Here is an 18,574-nt window from a genome sequence, read left to right as displayed (position 1 = left end):
GAGGGGGAGGGGGAGGGGGGGGCGGTGGCGTAGGTGGTGTGACGGGACCATTTTGCCCTAAAGAAGAAAATAAATTGACCTTGAAAACAGAGGGATGGTGTTCTTGCAGCATGTCACATATAAAGTATGCAAACATAAAACCCTTGAAAGGATTGCTTTAAAGACTATAAATGTCCTAACAAATGGGGAAAATAATGTAACAGTGACATGAATATTTATATCCTTAATTTCAAAATATAAATAGTTCTTCAAATCAGTAAGTAAAAGAACATGCTATCATAAGCAGACAAGGGATGTAAATAATTAGTAAAAGAAGAAATACAGACATCCCAGTCCTGTTTTAGTTCTCTTGTAAAGGCTTCTTACCTGCCTCAGGTGTGTTGGATGACAGAGGTAGTGGTGGAGGAGGTGGGGGCAAGGGTCCTGCCGTGGTGGTCCCGGTAGCTGGGCCCGCATAGCTACCCATTACTGCTTCGGACCCTGCAGACAACGCGCCAGAAGTCATGACTGGCAGGATGGCGATGTCCCCATCCCCTTTCTTCTGGATTTTAATGGTCCCTTGTTTCTCCAGTTCATGAATCTTTTTTTCCAGGGTAGACTGTCTTTGAATGGCTTCTTCTTTTTCTTTGACCATTTTTCTTAATGTGTGAACTTGGGTATTTGCATCTTTGTAGATTTCCTGGAAAAGAGTCCACAGTCAAGAGTTTGTCTTCATATGACATCCATACTTAGGACCATCAGACTGACAAACTAAGGATAAGGGAGATAACTTTAAAAAGAGAAAAACGATACTCATATAAATAAGAATTCTACAAAACTCAGCTAGAACCTATACAGTCCTAGTAATTATTAATTATAGTTGTAATGCATGCAGTATATTCTAACTGTTACTGTGAATGAAAGTTCTTTCCATCTACTAAATGCTGCTAACTCAATTTTCCCTGCAGACAGACAGGAACAAAGCAGAAATGACTTTTATTCCCAAAAGCTGACTTCAAAATATCCTGAGGGTGTTCTGGTAGTGCAGCATGTTTTTCTTGCACTTATTTTAAAATTCATTTGTAACTCCTAGATACACATATCAGCTAACAACAGACAAAGGAACCCTAAATTCAACTTGGATAGCAAACAGACTAGGATTAAAAAATCTGCAAAGCAAGGACTAATCTATTCATGAGTACCAGGGACTGACTGTCCTTGAATGGATTTCTCTGGCCCTCATAATGCCCCTTGACCAAGTTCAGGACAGCAATTGTTCTAACATTTTCCCCTTAGTAATACAGCTAACAAAATAGGACAAAGCTTGCCTCCACTAATTACTTATTTCTGTCTAAGTTTTTAGCAGAAAACAAAAAAGTTACAATTTTCAATTCAAAGACTGCCCTGGTTCCTTTATTAAGTGCCCACAGAGGTTCGAGTGAAAGAAGTTTTATGGAACTAAACTTACTTGCTGGGCCTTGCACATGTGAACTCTCACCACAAACCTCCAGCAGGCAGGGAAACATTCTTCACACCCTGTCTATTATTAATAATGTAAGACTCAGAACTTGAATTGAGTCCATATGCTTCAACTGTGTCTCGACGGTGTGCCAGAAAATAAATTTCCTAGAGTTAACTGGAGGATGTGTCAGAATGTCAAGCAACACACGCAGACATAACCATCACATAGAATGTGCCATTGCATTAATGGTAGCATAGAGGCGAGCCATTTGCCTGAAAGCCCTCCAGGCATGTTGGTGTTTCTATGTTTTGCACAATTCCAAGCACAGGGATGACACACCATAAATACCTGACATATAAGGCAAAACAACACTAAGGCCAAGTAACTGGGATTCTCTGATAATAAAATGGCTTGGTTTGGCTTTGCTTTTTTTTTTCGTTTGGGGGGTAAATGCTGTTAGGTCTAGCCTATATTATGATTTCCGTTTCCATGGCAATCACCAAATCTGGTTTTGAGTAGAAGCAAAGCAAAGAAATACAATGAAGTCCAAGCCCTAGTAAAAATAAATAAGTGGCATGAATTAAATCCATGCTGTGTTTTTATTTCCAACAAAATGGGTGACCCACAGAATCAAATCAGCCTCCCCCAGATAGGAAACCATTGCTGCTCCCAAAATCTGCGATAAGGAAATACTGAACTCTAGTACTTGATTGCACACACATGTATATACATCTCAACTTCTCACTTGATACCAACTCTGAAATTATTCCAATAGCTATGCTGCACCAATGCATTCCTCTGAAATAGATGTATTCCATGTAGAAGGAGACTAAAGAGGGAGCACACGCGCCATGCCTGTCTGGGTGGCTGCCATCCTCACACTTACTCGGACAACATCCAGTTCCTTATTCCTCTGCATGAGCTGCTTCTCCAGTTCCACAATCTTGGACATGGCTTCATTCTCTGTATCTTGAAGCTTTTCAGATAACTAAAATTTTAAAAAGGAAGCTGGGTCACAACACAGGAATATTCTGATTAGGTCCTTGGTCCGCCGAAAGTGTAGATGCAAGTTTAGGGGCTTGCAGGAAGCCCTGAATGTGTTCTACATGTTGCTTTCTGGAAAATTAATATAGTTCCAAACACACAATGCTTCTATCAGGAATTAATACTTCTTACATGATTCCCAATAAAACCCATGTGTCGGATTCTTAGTGTTTGACACGTACACTGCAGGTCTCCTTCCATTCCTTCAGGACTAGCCAAGACAGGGAACAGTTAGGCAAAAGAGGAAGGGAGGTCCACCTCCCCAGCCAAGAAAGGGGCACCAGGCAAAGCTCCTGAAAATTGACTTAGAAAACTTCCTTTTTTCATTATAAGTAGCCAGCTGAAAAAAAACTACTAACTGCTTGTTTTGACCCAAACTACACAAATAATAAGTCATTTGGAGGGGCACTTCAAATAAAGGTGGCTTGCTACAAAAGTGGGTATAAGTATCATCGTGCCATGCTGACGGGCTTCAAGAGACAAGACAGGGTCAGCCACGTATAAAATCACTGCTTTTTGCATAAGGCACAGCGACTGCACAACATCTGATATCTTACGTCTCACTGAAAATGGATCATAAGTAAAAGCACTAGGGATGAAGAGTGAATATTTATGCTGATTGAGTTCAGATCATAATTGGGCCTGCTGATTCTAGTAGTAAGCAGACACTAAGTAGGTCACTGCAGCAGTTATAAAGGGAAGGGCTTTGGTTTATCAGTTTATTTGGAGATGTTCATTTTCAAAGTAATGATAAACAGTAAAGGAAAAGAAGCACATGAAGAAAATGCAGGGGAAAGCAAATGGGATGTTCAAAGAGAAAAATAGTATTCCTTTAAAGAGACTGTTACGGTTTCAATGTAGACGTCCCCCCAAAACTTCATGCGCTCTTAATATATGTGCTGCTGAAGCGAGCACTCGATGTGCTCTTAAGTGGGGCTTTTGGGAGTGACTGGATCATGGGTGTGAAATATTGGGTTAGTCCCCTGATGGTTTCAGCATAGTCATGGGTGAGGATGATGAACCAGAGGAAAGCCCAACCCTGGGTGTGGGCAGTACCAACTAAGAGGCTTATAGCCTGGATGGGGAAAAGGGAAAAAAAGAAGAGTCACTGCTTCCTGCCTATCCTACCATGGACTGTTTCTCCTCTGCCACACAGCTCTGCCTTGAAGACAGCCAGTTATGGACAGAAATTTCTACAAACTAAGAGTTAAAATAAACTTTTCCTCCTTTAACTTTGTGAGAATTGGGTATGTTTTTTCCAGCAATGAGAAAGTAACTAAGACAGAGACGATTTAGTTCACATTCAAGAAAAGTGCCCATCAATTCATGAAAAGAACTGGCCCTCACAATGCTTGGGTTTATCTGCTCATTCTTTCAATATTAAAATGCTTCTTTCATGAATGAACAAATCAACAATCTTCTGAAGGCCTTCAGGCTCACATTTGAGTTGATGTGTGGCAAGAAATATCCCTCAAAGAAAACTGAGTCCTTGTCCTGGTACACAATTGACATTATATTAAGAGTGTACTCTTCTACAAAGAGGAACACAATTGGGAAAGCTCCCTGCTTTTCTCAAAAATGTCAACTGTTGAGTCTAAGAGAATTTGTGTAATTATGAAAGAGGAATGTTCTGAAACACTCATGGAGACACTAGCTAATGATGTCCACAGAACTGTGTCTGTTTTGAGAAGTAATGGTTCACATTCAGAAAGTACTTCCTCATCTCAGGCCAAATTCCCATTCTTCATTTCCTTCTCGGTAATGCTAATCATCCCCTCTCCTGTGCCTATAACTAGGATCACCAGAAGCACTTCAGGGGGGTTGCAGCTCATTCCATACACTCCAAGTTTTTTACCATTAAAAGCTAATGCTAATTATGCTTTGCACACAGCACATAGTTGAAGCATAGGCAATTTTTTCTCTTTATAGTTACATGAGAGATGTTTTCTTCCAGTTCTTCCACCCTCTCTAAGGCTGCATTCTTGGTTTCCGCATCTTCCAGCAGAGCTCCTACATCAAACACGTTGTCCAGGTAGGCCTGAATCTGTACTTGCAGCTTATCACTTTCTGTGTGTTTCAGCTTCTAAAAAACCAGAATTACAGGTTAAGGTACTCTTAATTTATCTGTAGAAAGAGAATATAACTAACCAAAAGTTTCTAAGTTTTGTTTGATCCAAAAAAATCCAGCTTTTCCAAGAGGCTATAACATGGTGTTCAGGCTGGGGATTCAGCCCAGTGGTTCCATTGACTGCCTTGCATGAGCAATGTCCCGAGTTCAATCCCCAGTACCAAAATATAATAATAATAATAACACAGTGTCCAATCTTTGACTTCCCTGGTCGCACTGAGTAAAGAAGAATTGTCTTGCACCATATACAAAGTGAATAATATAATTAATGTACATAGGTAACAAAACATCCTTTTTAATATTTAAACTCAATAAACTGTTTTATAAAACAACACAAGCCAAAGCTTAATCATTCAGAAAAGTCATATGTCTGCTTAATAATAAGTGCCTATCTTCACAGATACATGTATGTACATTGAAATACTATTATGGGTAATCACTGCATTTTACTTGCCTAGTCATGGAAGCACATGTAACATGTCATACATGTGTATTTCCATTTGCCAGGCTGTTTAGGGTCTTCCCAATCCTGTGCAGTTGCACTGCAATCTAAAACATTTTTTATTTAAATGAAACAAGTCAACAGAAAAATCAAAAACAGCTTTGCAAAAGAACAGTCACAACCTAAAACTTGAGCATATCTGGGCAGTACAGAAGACTGGGGTGACTGGTATCTTGCCTGAGTAGTGATGGTGCTTCCAGAGGTGGCCAAGGGGCAGACAAGTGAAGAGAATTGCATGGAAGGTGAGGGAGACAATGGGAGAGTTAATACTAAGCCCTGGCCTTATTTTAGTACAAACTACCAGATTTCTTCCCTAGGGAAGCGGCCCACGTGAATCCTCAGGGATGCACAAAGCACAGATCAGCAAGCTTTGTCCAGTTCACTGCTTCCCAGAGGAGGCACACAGAAGGAGACCAGCTCACTCTGTGGCAACATGAGTAGCCCAGTACATCAGTGACTCCTCCCTACAGGAAACATAAATTATGATTTCCTGGGGACTGGTGAGCTGCTAGACTGACACCTAGCATGTAGATGCTAATAAATATTTACTGCTTTTATGAACTAATGAAGTAGTTATACACAATAAGTTTTTCAAAATGTTAAACTTTTAAGAGGAACTTTGCTTTGTATAAATTCTCAGGGCAATGCATTCTCCAACCTAGGTCCAACCTGAAATACTACATCTTGGCTTGTTCTAAAGAGTGTGTTTCATCTCAGTTTAGGAATCGGGATAGAAAAGATTTCTCAATAAGGGCAAAGGCTACAAAATAAAACGAAAAAGAAGCAGCGTGGGACTTTTCACAAGATTTACAATGACTAATGGGGTATTAACTAACATGCTACTACCTGTCATTAAAACTTGGACCCTAAAGTAAGACATCATAAACCTGAGCCCAGATCACCATTAAAAATCTATGTACTTAGGTATTGTTAGAACACTGTACACATAGTCTCAGAGGATAAAAATGAGGAAAGAAAACAGACCTCAAACTGGAAGCACAAGAAGGGTACTTTAGTGACATCAGTGGGTCTTTAAATAAAAAGGAAAATCATTCCAACAACTTTTTACTGGCAACTGGGCTAGGTCTCCCTGAGTTGGTTCTGTAGACATTAGGGCTGTCTGCTAGGGGGCACACTGGTGTAGAAAGGGAGGCTCTCAGGTTGAAAGTAACCAGCTCTGTAATTCTGCCCTCATCAAGTGAGGGTACCATGTGTGATCCCCTGGCTATATTCCCAATGAAGATGGGCAGCTGAACTCTGGAAATGCCCATGGGAAGTGCTTCTACTTCTTCGTTGCTAAAAACAGCCTTGAAATGCAAGTGATGCATTCCTGCGCTATCACACTAGTGGTCTCCCAAGTTTAAATGGACCAATCCTAAGGAAAAAAAAAAAAATTGCCTAAAAGTCAAAACTCAGGGAAACACCCTGTCATCATCAGATGTAACCCTATACATTGATCCAGAATCAAAACCTTTGCTTTACTTAAAAAAAAGTAGGGACAGGACTGGGGATGTAGCTCAGTGGTGCTGCTGCCTGCCTCCCAAGTAAGTGCAAGGTCCCCGAGTTTGATCCCCAGTATATAAAAAAGTGGATGTTTCCATTTTGGGGCTGGGGATTTAGCTCAGTGGCACTGCTCTTGCCTCTCAAGCGCAAGGTCCTGAGTTTGATCTCTAGTACAGAAGGGGGAGGGGGCAGATCCTTTCCTCATATAGCTACCCAAGTCATTTATGATTGTCACATCAACTTTCTGCTTCTTAACTGAAGAACTTCAGGGAACTGGCTGAGCACTTCCGCAAGGGAGTATGAAAAAAAAACGGTGAGTTCTGTTCTCCAAAGAATTGAAAGTGGAACTTCTAAAGCCACAAACACTTTAAGCAGAATTTAACAGCTTCAGGGGGAAGTCTCTGGTGCCCATCTCCTCATTTTTTTTTAATACTAAGCATTTACTCATCATTCTACAGCAGTCTTGGTTTGACTTTTCCTGCCCAGATGGGATCCCCAGAGTCACCAAGAATGCAAATCACGGTGCAGCCTGAATGAAGGATCCAATAAGACTTGACCATACAGAGCTTAAAAGCAGAGGGAAACTGAGCAAGGCTGCAAAAGGTTATCTGAGGCCTGGAGCCCAGGAAATCCCAGGAGGTCTGCAAGAATTCAGCTTCTCTGGCAGACTGCATCATCACTCAGACTGGTCCCTCTAACTAGCATGGCAGGAGTTGACCACATTGTGCACCAAAACTTCTTTAGCCACGGTGGAAGGACGCATTAAGGGTAGGTGATAAATCAGTACTTATAGTGAAGCCAAAGAGCAGAGCTGTACTCACATCCAAGTATTCATCCAGGCCTAACTTGGTAAATTCATACTGGAGGTGAACTCTGAAGTTCATGTCTTCTACTGAGTGGACCACAATATTAATAAACTGCATAGAGGCCACCTGAAATAAAATTCCCAAGGAGTTAGATGGGCTCCAAACTTACTTTTTAATCAGTTTAATCACAGTCACATGCTCTTAATTTCACAGTTCTAGGCTTACTTACCAATTTTATTTTCCTTCATTTCATTGGATCTTTAAAACTATTTTATAACTTTTAAATTTAAAAAGTCATAGAAGTATCACAATAAGATACCAGTTCACACCCACTAGTATGGCTGTAATAAAAAAGAAATACAAAAACAAATGTTGGCAAAGATATAGAGAAAATTCCCAATGCTACAGGGAATGTAAAATGATGCAGCCACTTTGAAAAATGTGACATTTCCTCAAAATGTAGCAATTCTACTCCTAGCTAAGAAAAATAAAAGTGCCTGTCCATATAAAAATTTGTATACAAATGATTACAGTACCATTATCCATAACAACCAAAATGTGAAAAGAATCCAGTGTCCACCTCCAGAGGGATAAACATAGTATAGGTATTTAATGGATATGGTATAACAACAAAAAGAAATGTAGCATTGAAATATGTTACAGTAGAGATGTACTTGAAAACATCCTGGTAAATGACAAAAGCCAGTCTAAATAAACATCACATATTCTGAGTCCATTCATGTAAAATATCTAGAATAGGCCAAACTATAGAGATACAAAAATAAGTGAATGGTTGCCTCAGGCTAGGGTTTAGTAAATGTGGAGTGACTGCTAATGGAATCAGGGAAGGTGAGAGAATGTTCTAAATTAACCTGAGGTGACAACTGCATCATCCTGTGAAAATACTAAATATTCAGTGACTTGTACATTTCTAGTAGGCAAAGCGGATAGTATGTTAACTGTACTTCAGTAAAGCTATTCCTAAGAATATGGATATACAGAGCTAACCAAGTAAATTATCGTTTACATGTTATATAAAATATCAATATACAAAGGATAGCCTCTCCACAAGATAATCACTTCCAAAACTTCACTGTGAGCTAACCCTACCAACAGGACATTAAAAGGTCTTTGACCCATATTTTCATTGCAATCAACCAGTTTCTATTCCATAAAAGCTTTGCATTTATTATTTTGTCAGCACATGGCATCAGTGGCCCTGAGACCTGTCCCAGAGAAACCCAGTCTCCAGTTTGGAACATAAAAGATTGAGCTCAGCCGGATATGGTGGTGCACACTTGTAATTTCAGCACTCAGGAGGGTGAGCAGAAATATTGCCATGAGTTTGAGGCCAGCCAGGGCTACATCATGAGTTCAAGGCCAGCCTGAACTACACAGTAAGATCCTCTCAAAACAAATGAACAAAAAAATAGAGCTCAACTGACATATTTTTCTTTCATCTGACACTCAGTATCTTATTCATGCTTTCCCTTTATGGCTCTGATCCAGCACAGGCTCTAGCAAAAAGGTAAGATGACTGAGAGACCCAGATGAATAATTACTCTGAGAACCACATTATTCTTCCTCTCTTCCCCAAGTCTAATTATACTTATCTTCTTAAAAATTGTTTTTGCTGAGTTATTTTTTAATATGTTATACACTGGATATCTTTGGAAGATGTGTAAACTCTCTAGGTTACAAGGGGATTCTATAGAAATTACCAATAAGTTATTTCAGGTTAATACAGTTAAATGAACATGAAGATTCAATCTGGTCTTATTTGCTTTCGTCAACAAAAATACAAAACAAAGTCTCACACTAGACTAGAAGAATTTATATTATATGTTATAAAGAATATGTTGTTTGGGAGGCTGGGCAACCTAAGTGTATTCCCAAGATAATTCATCAAAAGCCTCAATTTCTGGAGGTAAAAACTGGCTTATTTCTGGCATCTTTTCATTTCTCTTGTAAAAAAGAGGTCTAACTGACCTACTGAGTTTTATATGCTAAAGAAGCAATTGCTTTAGATAACCCATGAATCCAACACAGAGTACCTGTGAATAGGTAGCTCAGTGCCTGTCCATATGGGTAAGCGCACCAACAGGAAATGGGCTGGACCATTCTGTGAATGAATGGTACAGGTGTTGTAATGAGCTTTTTGTAATTTCAGCAGAAACTCAAGTGAGACACCTCAAACTGGAGACACCTTTAGGTAAGACCAGGGGCTATGCGCTTCTACAGGGCATACCTCTGCTTAGCAGGTAAGGACCTAATGTTATCAGACATTTCTAATTTTTAAAAACTCACTCACTTTTATGAACCATACTCCAAAAAATTTTTTTTGTTTTTAACCCTCATTGCCCAAATAAACTTACAGGCCTGTAGGTTGGCTTCAGCCTGAAGACTTCTAGTTTGCCAACTCAGCTCTAACAGAGCAAACAACTTCCTCCTAAGGAGGCACAGGAAAGAGATTGGTAATACGAGCCAAGGGATGAACCTCTTTACAAATGTATCACCAGTGCCAGAATTAGCCTGAATGTCTCCAAAAATTATAATAACAAGAATTTAAAAAGTCAAAGTAACCTTTGTTTCACAATTACTTTTATCTTTTTGAAAGCAAATAACTTGGTATAAAAACAGAAAAGCTTCTTTGAAAAGAATTTCACCTTTCTCGTTGATTTTGGAAGAGGCTAAAGGCTAGGATGCATATACAATTTTAGTTCCCTGATGGGCATGGAGGCACACACGTGTAACCCTAGCGCTCAGGATGCTGAGGCAGGAGGATCAACACAAATTCAAAGCCAGCCTGAGCTACAAAATGAGTTCGACGATAGCCTGAACTACCGCCTAGTGAGACCCTGTCTTATTAGTTCCCAGGAAAAAGAATTCATTTCAAAAGATCAGATATTTGAAAAGCTGTTTCACATTTTACAGTAATTGAAGCTATCCAAATTAAAGCTTCACCTGGCACCCTAAGCACTGGCTTTGCCATGTAAAAACTATGCAGGATACCTGTTCTAGCTAGAAGTGATCTGAGAGACTAAACCCAGATAAGAATCTCCTGGGTCCATAAGTTCTCTACAACAACTGGATTAGGTCAAAGCCTGAAGATCTGGTACATTCAGAAGTAATGTCTCAAGAAATTCCTTCTTCAGATTGGGTGCGTGAATTCACAAGTACTGAAGCTCACTCTGCTGTTGCTCTTCCCTGAGAAAGACAGGACTCCTGGGAACCACATGCATGAGATCTAACCTGCAAGAAGAGCTGCAGTACAATTATGCCCTCCCAGAATTACTAAAGCAGCAAAGAGATCAAAGGGGAAAATAACTAATAACTACTACATATTAACTTGGGGGAGAATTACAGTCATTTGTAAGGAAAGCACTTCATGTTTGGGAATATAGTGTGGAGAAGGGCATTGACTGGGCCCTTCAAGAACACAAAAGAATAAGATTTCATCGATACATTTCACTACTTAAAGTTAGCAACTGTAAGCATTTTTACCAGGCCTCAACTTCTTTTTCACAATTGCATAATTCCCCCCTTTATGGCTACTAAAAAAATCAGTACTTTCAGCCTTTACTGGAGTGTGGATGAAATGAATAAATCTGTAAATAAATGCCATAAAAACAAAAATATATGTATGTATATTTATATGTGCGTGTGTGTGTGTGTGTGTGTGTGTGCGCGCGCGTGCGCGCAGACTTAGGGGAAAAGTGCTGAACTTGAGATTGCTTCATTGAATGCGGTACTAAAATAACTTACCATAAAATCTATGTTATTGTCTTCATTCCTGAAATGTTCCATCAACTTCTCAAAGCGCTGTTTTTCTCCACAAACCTGAAACATATATTTTTATTGTGATGTAACATTTCAAACATAAGCATTCCAAAATTAGATGCAGATATTTCAGCACTAATAATTATTTCCAGAGTGTCTTTTTCCTCCCTCTCATACACTACTTATTTCTCCTTCAAAGCTTGTTAACTCACAAACAGCCACATGAATCAGGACCGCAAGCTGATCCTTGGTTTTTATTTCATATTCTCTTGATATTTTGAAATCTGTACGTGTTTTCTTTTACTGGTTGTCTCTGCAAATCTAGCAATTTTTAGCATGCATTCAGAATCCAAGAATGTAGTTCATGGTTTAAAAAACTGACTAAATTTTCCTTTTTTATCAAAGTGCTCTTAAAAAAAGATATACTAAAATATTCGAATAATTTAATATTTAAATTACTTGAAAGACAGATTCAATATGCTTATATATCTAACTAAATCAAATAATTTTAGTGTGTGAATTACAACATAGAAATAAAGTAGGCACTTTGGTAAGCTATTATTAGCCTACTTTAAGTGAGTATAGAAATTTACAATAATTTTGAAAGTAGCTTCCCATAGGCCTGAAACACATACATTCAGCTCAAATTAATGCTTTCATGGGTGAAATACACAGATAAAATAAAATCCAAGACACCAAGTTATTTTCATATACACAGAATTAAACATGTAGAGCTAAAACCACAGAATCAAAGAAATATTTGTGCAAAATAATAACCCTTTGGAGATTTATTCCAAAGAATCAAAGGAAGAGCTTTAATTCTGTTCCCTTTGGGCGGGGGACAAAGTCCCATGCTCACTTGTTTATTCGTTCTGCCTTCAGAAATTATTTATATAAACCACCTGTGGACTATGTGTTAAATTAGAACACAGTGTCCCTGGTTTTACAAATTAAACCTAGGTTTCACATGCTAAACTACATTTTTCTGGTTCCATGTGTGATCTGAAGGATACCCAGAGCAATTTTCAAGAATTCTAAAGTGCTATTTCATAACACTATCATGCAACCATTTAACCCAGTCATATGAAGTTCTATATGAACATATATAAATATATAGATATCGGTGAAGAGAAAGTCCCACAAAAACAAGAATTCTGTGTTTTATTCACCACTATATGGGCAAGATTCTTGATCAATGCTTAATACATTGTAAATTGTATATGTTGAATTACACTGAGTAGAAGATAAGTACTTGTGCTAATATATACCTCACAAACGGGTGAATTGCTGATATTCTCCCTCATGTTTTAGAGTAAATGAAGAACTGTCAGACCACTGTAAACTAGGAGTAAATCTTGGTGAGAACTCCTGGGACTGAACCCTATGTTGGGAATGTTAAGGCCAACAGCCTTCAATCTCCGAGGCTCTACTCTTACATAACTGGATATTTCCAACAAACTCAGGACAAATGTCTACTCTCCATTTATTATCTTGCCTTAATAATAATAAAAAAAAAAGATTTCAAAAGGCAGAGAAATATTGTATGGCCCAGTCTAGAGGAAGTGGAGGAGGGACCGGAAGGGGGAATCTAAAATAAAAGACTTTAAAAAACATACTGCCCAGTCCCACCCTAGAGGGTCTCACTCAACAGTCCTGAGTGGGACTTGGTGATATGGAAATGCATAATTTTAAAAGCATTATGGTTTACCTTGATGCTGCAGAAGGAATGAAGACCAGAGATATAAGGGGATAGCATGTTATGCCACAGTGCTTCAGTGCACCCTCTAGAAAAAAATACAGCAAATTCCTGGACACAAAAGGTCTGCTGAATGTAGTATAGAGCCTGCTCCCCAGACTGTGACACTAGCCACATCTGTATCCAAAGAGACAAATGTACCTTACCTGCAAAGAGGGCCCAGTGGCTGACACTGCCAAGGATTGGCCTAGAAAGGGTCAGAATTGTAACCTGAATTTTCTCTAGTAGACATCACAGCCTAAAGGCTTGTTTCTCAGGAGAATGGTCTGCTTCAATTTTCTTTTGGGAGGTTAGGAATGGCAGGAAAAGAAAAAGAAGAAAGGCCGCCTTGCCTCTGTAGCCACAGTTCACCTGAGAAGTAGACTATGATTAAGGTCCTATTCAGTGAAGTGGCACTCACTAAACTAGAAGAGTCAACAGCCAGCAATGAACAGTGTTGACAGATACAATTTCTAGAAGGATAATGCCAGCCAGATCCAAGAATGTTAGGAAGCTGGAAAGTACCATGGATCATCTGATGACCTCTGTTTATGAAAGGGACAGACACTCGGGAGACAGCAAATACCCCCCAACTGATGGAAGGTCACCACACAGTGGACAGAGCCAGGTCCCCAACAGCCAGCCTCACAAACCCACTCCCACATAGCCCAGAATGCTCAGATAAACATATTACTCTTGAGATAATACTCAAAGCCATTTGAAAATTATCAGAGACAACAGAGATGAAGAACATAATTAAAAATCACAGTCATGTCAATGTGTATATAATACTTGACATCTGTGTACCACAATCTTCCACAGACCTTCTAAACTCAGCAGATTCCTGAGTCTAAATCGAGACATACTGGTTGACAATCTCCAGAGAGGGGAGTAGGAATCTGTACTTTTAAAAAGGCCTCGGGGATTTAGCTCAGTGTTTCTACCGCCTGCTTCGCAAGCACAAGGTCCTGAGTTCAATCTCTGGAAGAAAGAAAAGAAAGAAAGAAAGGAAAGAAAGAAAGAAAAAGTAAAAAGGCCTCACTGGTTTTTGGATCAGCATTTGGGAAGAAGTAGTTCATATAATGTCAGACTGATCTAATCCTCAGCCTTGAAGTTGGGGGGAGACTCTCACTCTAAATAAGGCTGGCCTTGAACTCACTATGAGTGCAGGCTAGCCCCAAACTTGTGGTAATCCTTTTGCCTCATCCTCCAGGGTGCTGGGACTACAGGTGTGCACCACTACACCCTGCTGATCCTCAGCCTTTTTGACCATGAACTATAAACTATATAGCTATACCATTAACTTTCCAATGCATTCAACTTCCAACTAAGCAATGCAAATCAAGAATCATAAGTTACTATACCTGAGTATCATAGGCACAAGAGAAATTAGGCCTCTTCCCCTGCACAGGTACAATGAGTAACAAAGTAATTTACAAATAATCATGGGTTGCATCCAGAGTATTAAAAGGGGAGGGGGTTCTAAGGCTAGGGAAAGCACATGTAGACTGCATCACCCTGTTAATAAAGAGAGGTGACACCACATCCAAAACAATAAATACTAAATTAATTTTATGGTAGGTAAACACCCCAAAGAACACTGTAGTAGCCTAGTAGACAAGAACGAAATAGATGTTAAGATGAGCTCTGAATACACGTTTCTTTTGAAATCCCTCATCTTGTCAGCAGATAAATCCATGTTGAGGACATATGTGTTATGAAAAGGAGAAATACCTTTAATCTTCTAGACTCTAGAGTAATGGACTTACATATCTTCCTCTTTAATAGCTGCTATAAACTTGGTGGAAAGAATTTGAACACATAAAATGACATGTGGCTAATATAGATTCCAGGTTTGAGAAACCATGAAAGGGATGCTGTCTTCATGACTGTAACAACTACAATGACCCTACTATAAGCTCTCCTTATCTCTTTTATATAAAGGAGGAGGCTGCCTCTTGCCCACTCTTACGTACTGAATTTGGAGCAGTATTCTCTGACATCCTTCTGTAGCATGAGTTTCAAGACCTCATTTCATTTCTGCTGAAGGAAAAAAATCATGCAAACCAGACTCAAAATTTATTTCTATATGAATGTAGCAATCATTAAACAAGTGTAGACTATGATCCCACAGGAAATGGGAAGATATGCTTTGGAAAGGTTGGTAAAAACTTATGTCCCACATCAAAGTTAAGTTGTCTTAGTTCATACTGCTCACATCTGGACCACCCCCACACACTGGTTAAAACAGGACCATTAGGTTGAACGAACTCCTTTGAACTGGCCTCCTTTCAGAAAACTGGTGAGAATGAAAGAAAAAGACACGATCTTCAGCTATTTTTAGAATCCTCACATTGGCCTTCTCGAGAATGCTCTCAAGGGCCTCATCAAAACATATGTAAGAGCCAAGGGTATATTTTTACATACATATTATTACATGTTATACGTTGCTGCATATAACTTCCATCTGCCAACAAAGGCTGGACAATATATAATGTGGAAACTTAATGAAAAAGTTAAACTACTGCAGCGAAATTTGTTATTCGTGACAAATTTAAATTCTCAGGCATTCCCCCAGCAGCTCTGACATCCATTTTCTATATTCATAACAGTAGTTGGAGGTGGGGAACACATTTACGAGCTAGGGAAAGACCAAGAAGAGCAAAGCCAACTGGAAAGGAGACCTTTTGTACATTACTTGTCTCTTTTAGGAACTGGACTTCCAATGCTAACAGCCAGGCTACCAGAAATCAAGCCAATCAGAGGAGAGATAAAAGTGTATGCCCTGACAAAGCAAGTACTTCACTGTAAATTAAGAGGTATCTTCATTACAAATCACCTATAAATCAGTCCCATGGGAATAAGTTCACTGTCCCTGACTGACACTGCATAAAGTAAATATGCTCAGGACCCAATCCTGAACTACAGACTTCAGTCTGCTAACACAGCACTGAGCTGCCCAACCTTCTGGCATCCTGCCTAACACAACTGCCCCTCTGTACACCTTTAAGCTCTAACACTGATGAGGGCAGAAACAGGAGCACGTGGCTTATTAAAGAGTATCATAAAACCTAGGTTATATGTCATGGGTCTGCCATGACCCTGCTATTAGTTTGGACAACTTAGTGAACAGCCCTAAATTTCACTTTCACATTCATTATTTTGAGAGCCTTAGATATACTGCTGGTTTTCAAGTGATACTTTAAAAAGCCATAGGATAGGGGCTGGGGATTTAGCTCAGTGGTTCTGCTGCCTGCCTCACAAGCACAAGGACCCAAGTTCAATCCCCAATACCCGCCTCAAAAAAGCCATAAGGATTACCAAGGTACTAAAGATACAGATGTGTTATGGGTTACAGAGCTTTGGTGGTTTCCAGAAATTGAGAGCTTGGCAGGGAAAGGAGAAGTAACAACAGGAAGGTTTGGGGGACATCTCCTCTCCTCAGTAAGACCCAAAACCATCTTATTGTACTGAGTTGCCTATTAAGATTTCTTAGGATGGGGGGAGGGCAGGTTTCACTGCTAATAAAAGTTTAAAAAAATAAAATAAAACTCAGTACCTTGAAGCTCTAAAATTCTAATCTAGCATGCCCATGAAACATGATCTACCCAAACTGAGCAGCATGGAAACTCCACACCAAAACACTCAAGAGATGCACTTAGCTATACAGGCTTTGAATACCAGGCAAAAGGGCCAAAGCACAATTACCTCATCCCAGATGGTTCCCTCCAATTTGGGAAGCTGATAAATCCTACCCTGCCAGATAAAACAGGCCACTCCCTGACAAGCAAGATACACTTTCACTGAAATGAGAACCGAAGTGAAAGCACAGCTCCTGCCAAAAAACAACTCCACTATGTTCTCCGAAATCTGTGAAAGGCATTTCTGAACAGTGTCCCAAGCTATTTGCATAAATCCAGGGCCCTGGACACAGAGGAGGCTGTGGGTTAAAGTGTCTCTAAGGGTGAGCAGAGGTTAGCAGATGATTTCCCTAAAGACAGAGTGTGGAGAAGACAGTTTTACAAAAGTTTTGTAATAAAGAATGTTATCCTGACAAGAATGTTAGATGTTGAAATGAGCCGCCTTCAGCCACCTCTCTGCCCCGCTACAAGGTCAGTGACCATCTCTGGCTTCCCTGGCAATAGTTCCCAAGGCACCGCACACCTGCAGCCAGATCGGGCCTGACTCTTAGGAGGTGGCTCTAAATGTTCCTGGGTTGGTTCTGTAAAAATTAAAGGCCCCTTGCTTAAATGTTTCCTCCCTGCTCCATTGCCTGGCGACTCCCTCAATGCTTTCTTTTTCTCTCCTCACAATAGGCCCCTGTGATCCGAGGGGCTCCCTGCAGGAAGGCACCATTTTAGAGGCACACTCTGTTATGAATGATTATACCACCCTTCTCCAGGCCTGCCTGAAAACAAAAGGTCCTTTTCCTTCCAAGATCTCATGAAGTAAACAATTATTCCATACTTAGTCCTAGGTAAAAACCATCTTTTTGATGGTTACTGATACCACATGGGCCTGACAAAACAACTTTTCTGGGGTGTTCAATGGTCACGGGGGGGGTCTTTTATTTTATACACAGACCCCAAAATGCTACCATAACCGAAGCAGACCGCTAGACCTGCTTCTGGCTCTCAAGTCCCCTTAGGATTTAAGGCAGATATTTTCATCTAATTGAAATGCTCTAAAGCTAAACAACTTTATTTCACTCCAATGAAGTAAAACCAAACGAATATTAAGCAACTGAATTATTCTGCAATCTGGTCAACTCTTTCTTCATAATTAATAAAACATTTCTACCCATCTTGGCCCGGGATACAACTCATTATGAGCCTGAGGTTTCATCTGCATAACACTAAACACTCCTGTGAAAACTTCAGTCACTTTTCCAGATGTTTCCAAATATCCAGATGTTTGGCAGCAGGCACACAAAGGATCCAGATGACTAGCTTACTTTCCATGCATGTATTTTGCTATACTGAATAAAAAATCCTGATGCAAAAGCAAAAGACTAGTAAAAATCCCCCAAAGGCCCACTCACTGACATACCACTCCTCTAGGAGAAGAGGGCCTTCATCAAATTCTAAAGCGTAAAGATCCATGATGCAGTATTTCATAAGTGACTTCTCTTGGAAATATTCCTAATGTTCAAATTAAATCTGACTTCAATGCAAGACTCCCATCTCCTGGTTGTTAGGGAGGACATAAACCGATTCTTTCAAGGCTACCTATGATAGATAATTTTATGCCATCTTAACTCAGCTAAAAAATGATCACATAGCTGGTAAAATAGTATTTCTTGGCTTATCAATGAGAGTATTTCCAGGAAAAGACTTGCATTTGAATCCTTACAATGAGTAAAGATTACTCTCACTGATTTGCCTGGTCATCTCTGATCCACTTAGAGCATAAATAAAACACAAATAGGGAATTTCTAGGAGGATGACTTGTCTTTTTTAGAGTTGGCATCTGCACAATACTCAATGAAAAAGGAACAGTGGGTGAATAAAACCACTGGCAGCAGTAGCAGCAGCACCCAATTATAGCAGTAATCACTGTACTCTTCATAGCCATGCAGTCTCAGTTTTTAAAAACAGCCAGTTTCACTTGAGTATCCTTGATGAAACAGTAAAAA

General features: G+C 39.7%; 1 protein-coding gene across 1 annotated transcript in view; it reads right to left on the bottom strand.

Moving 5' to 3' along the window:
* The window catches only part of Fmnl2 (formin like 2), a 246,944-nt gene that overhangs the window by 24,981 nt on the left and 203,389 nt on the right, over positions 1–18,574 (bottom strand). The window contains exons 10-15 of the mRNA XM_033757229.1: positions 11,190–11,264; positions 7,440–7,550; positions 4,419–4,568; positions 2,328–2,429; positions 367–679; positions 3–57 (exon numbers count right to left, since the gene is read on the bottom strand). Of these exons, the coding sequence (XP_033613120.1) occupies positions 3–57; positions 367–679; positions 2,328–2,429; positions 4,419–4,568; positions 7,440–7,550; positions 11,190–11,264 (806 nt within the window). The remainder of the gene's footprint in view (positions 1–2; positions 58–366; positions 680–2,327; positions 2,430–4,418; positions 4,569–7,439; positions 7,551–11,189; positions 11,265–18,574) is intronic.

This window comes from Fukomys damarensis, unplaced genomic scaffold (assembly GCF_012274545.1).
Source record: "Fukomys damarensis isolate Sample0158 unplaced genomic scaffold, DMR_v1.0_HiC HiC_scaffold_29, whole genome shotgun sequence".
Classification (NCBI taxonomy): Eukaryota; Metazoa; Chordata; class Mammalia; order Rodentia; family Bathyergidae; genus Fukomys; species Fukomys damarensis.
This window is presented reverse-complemented; position numbering and strand designations above follow the sequence as displayed.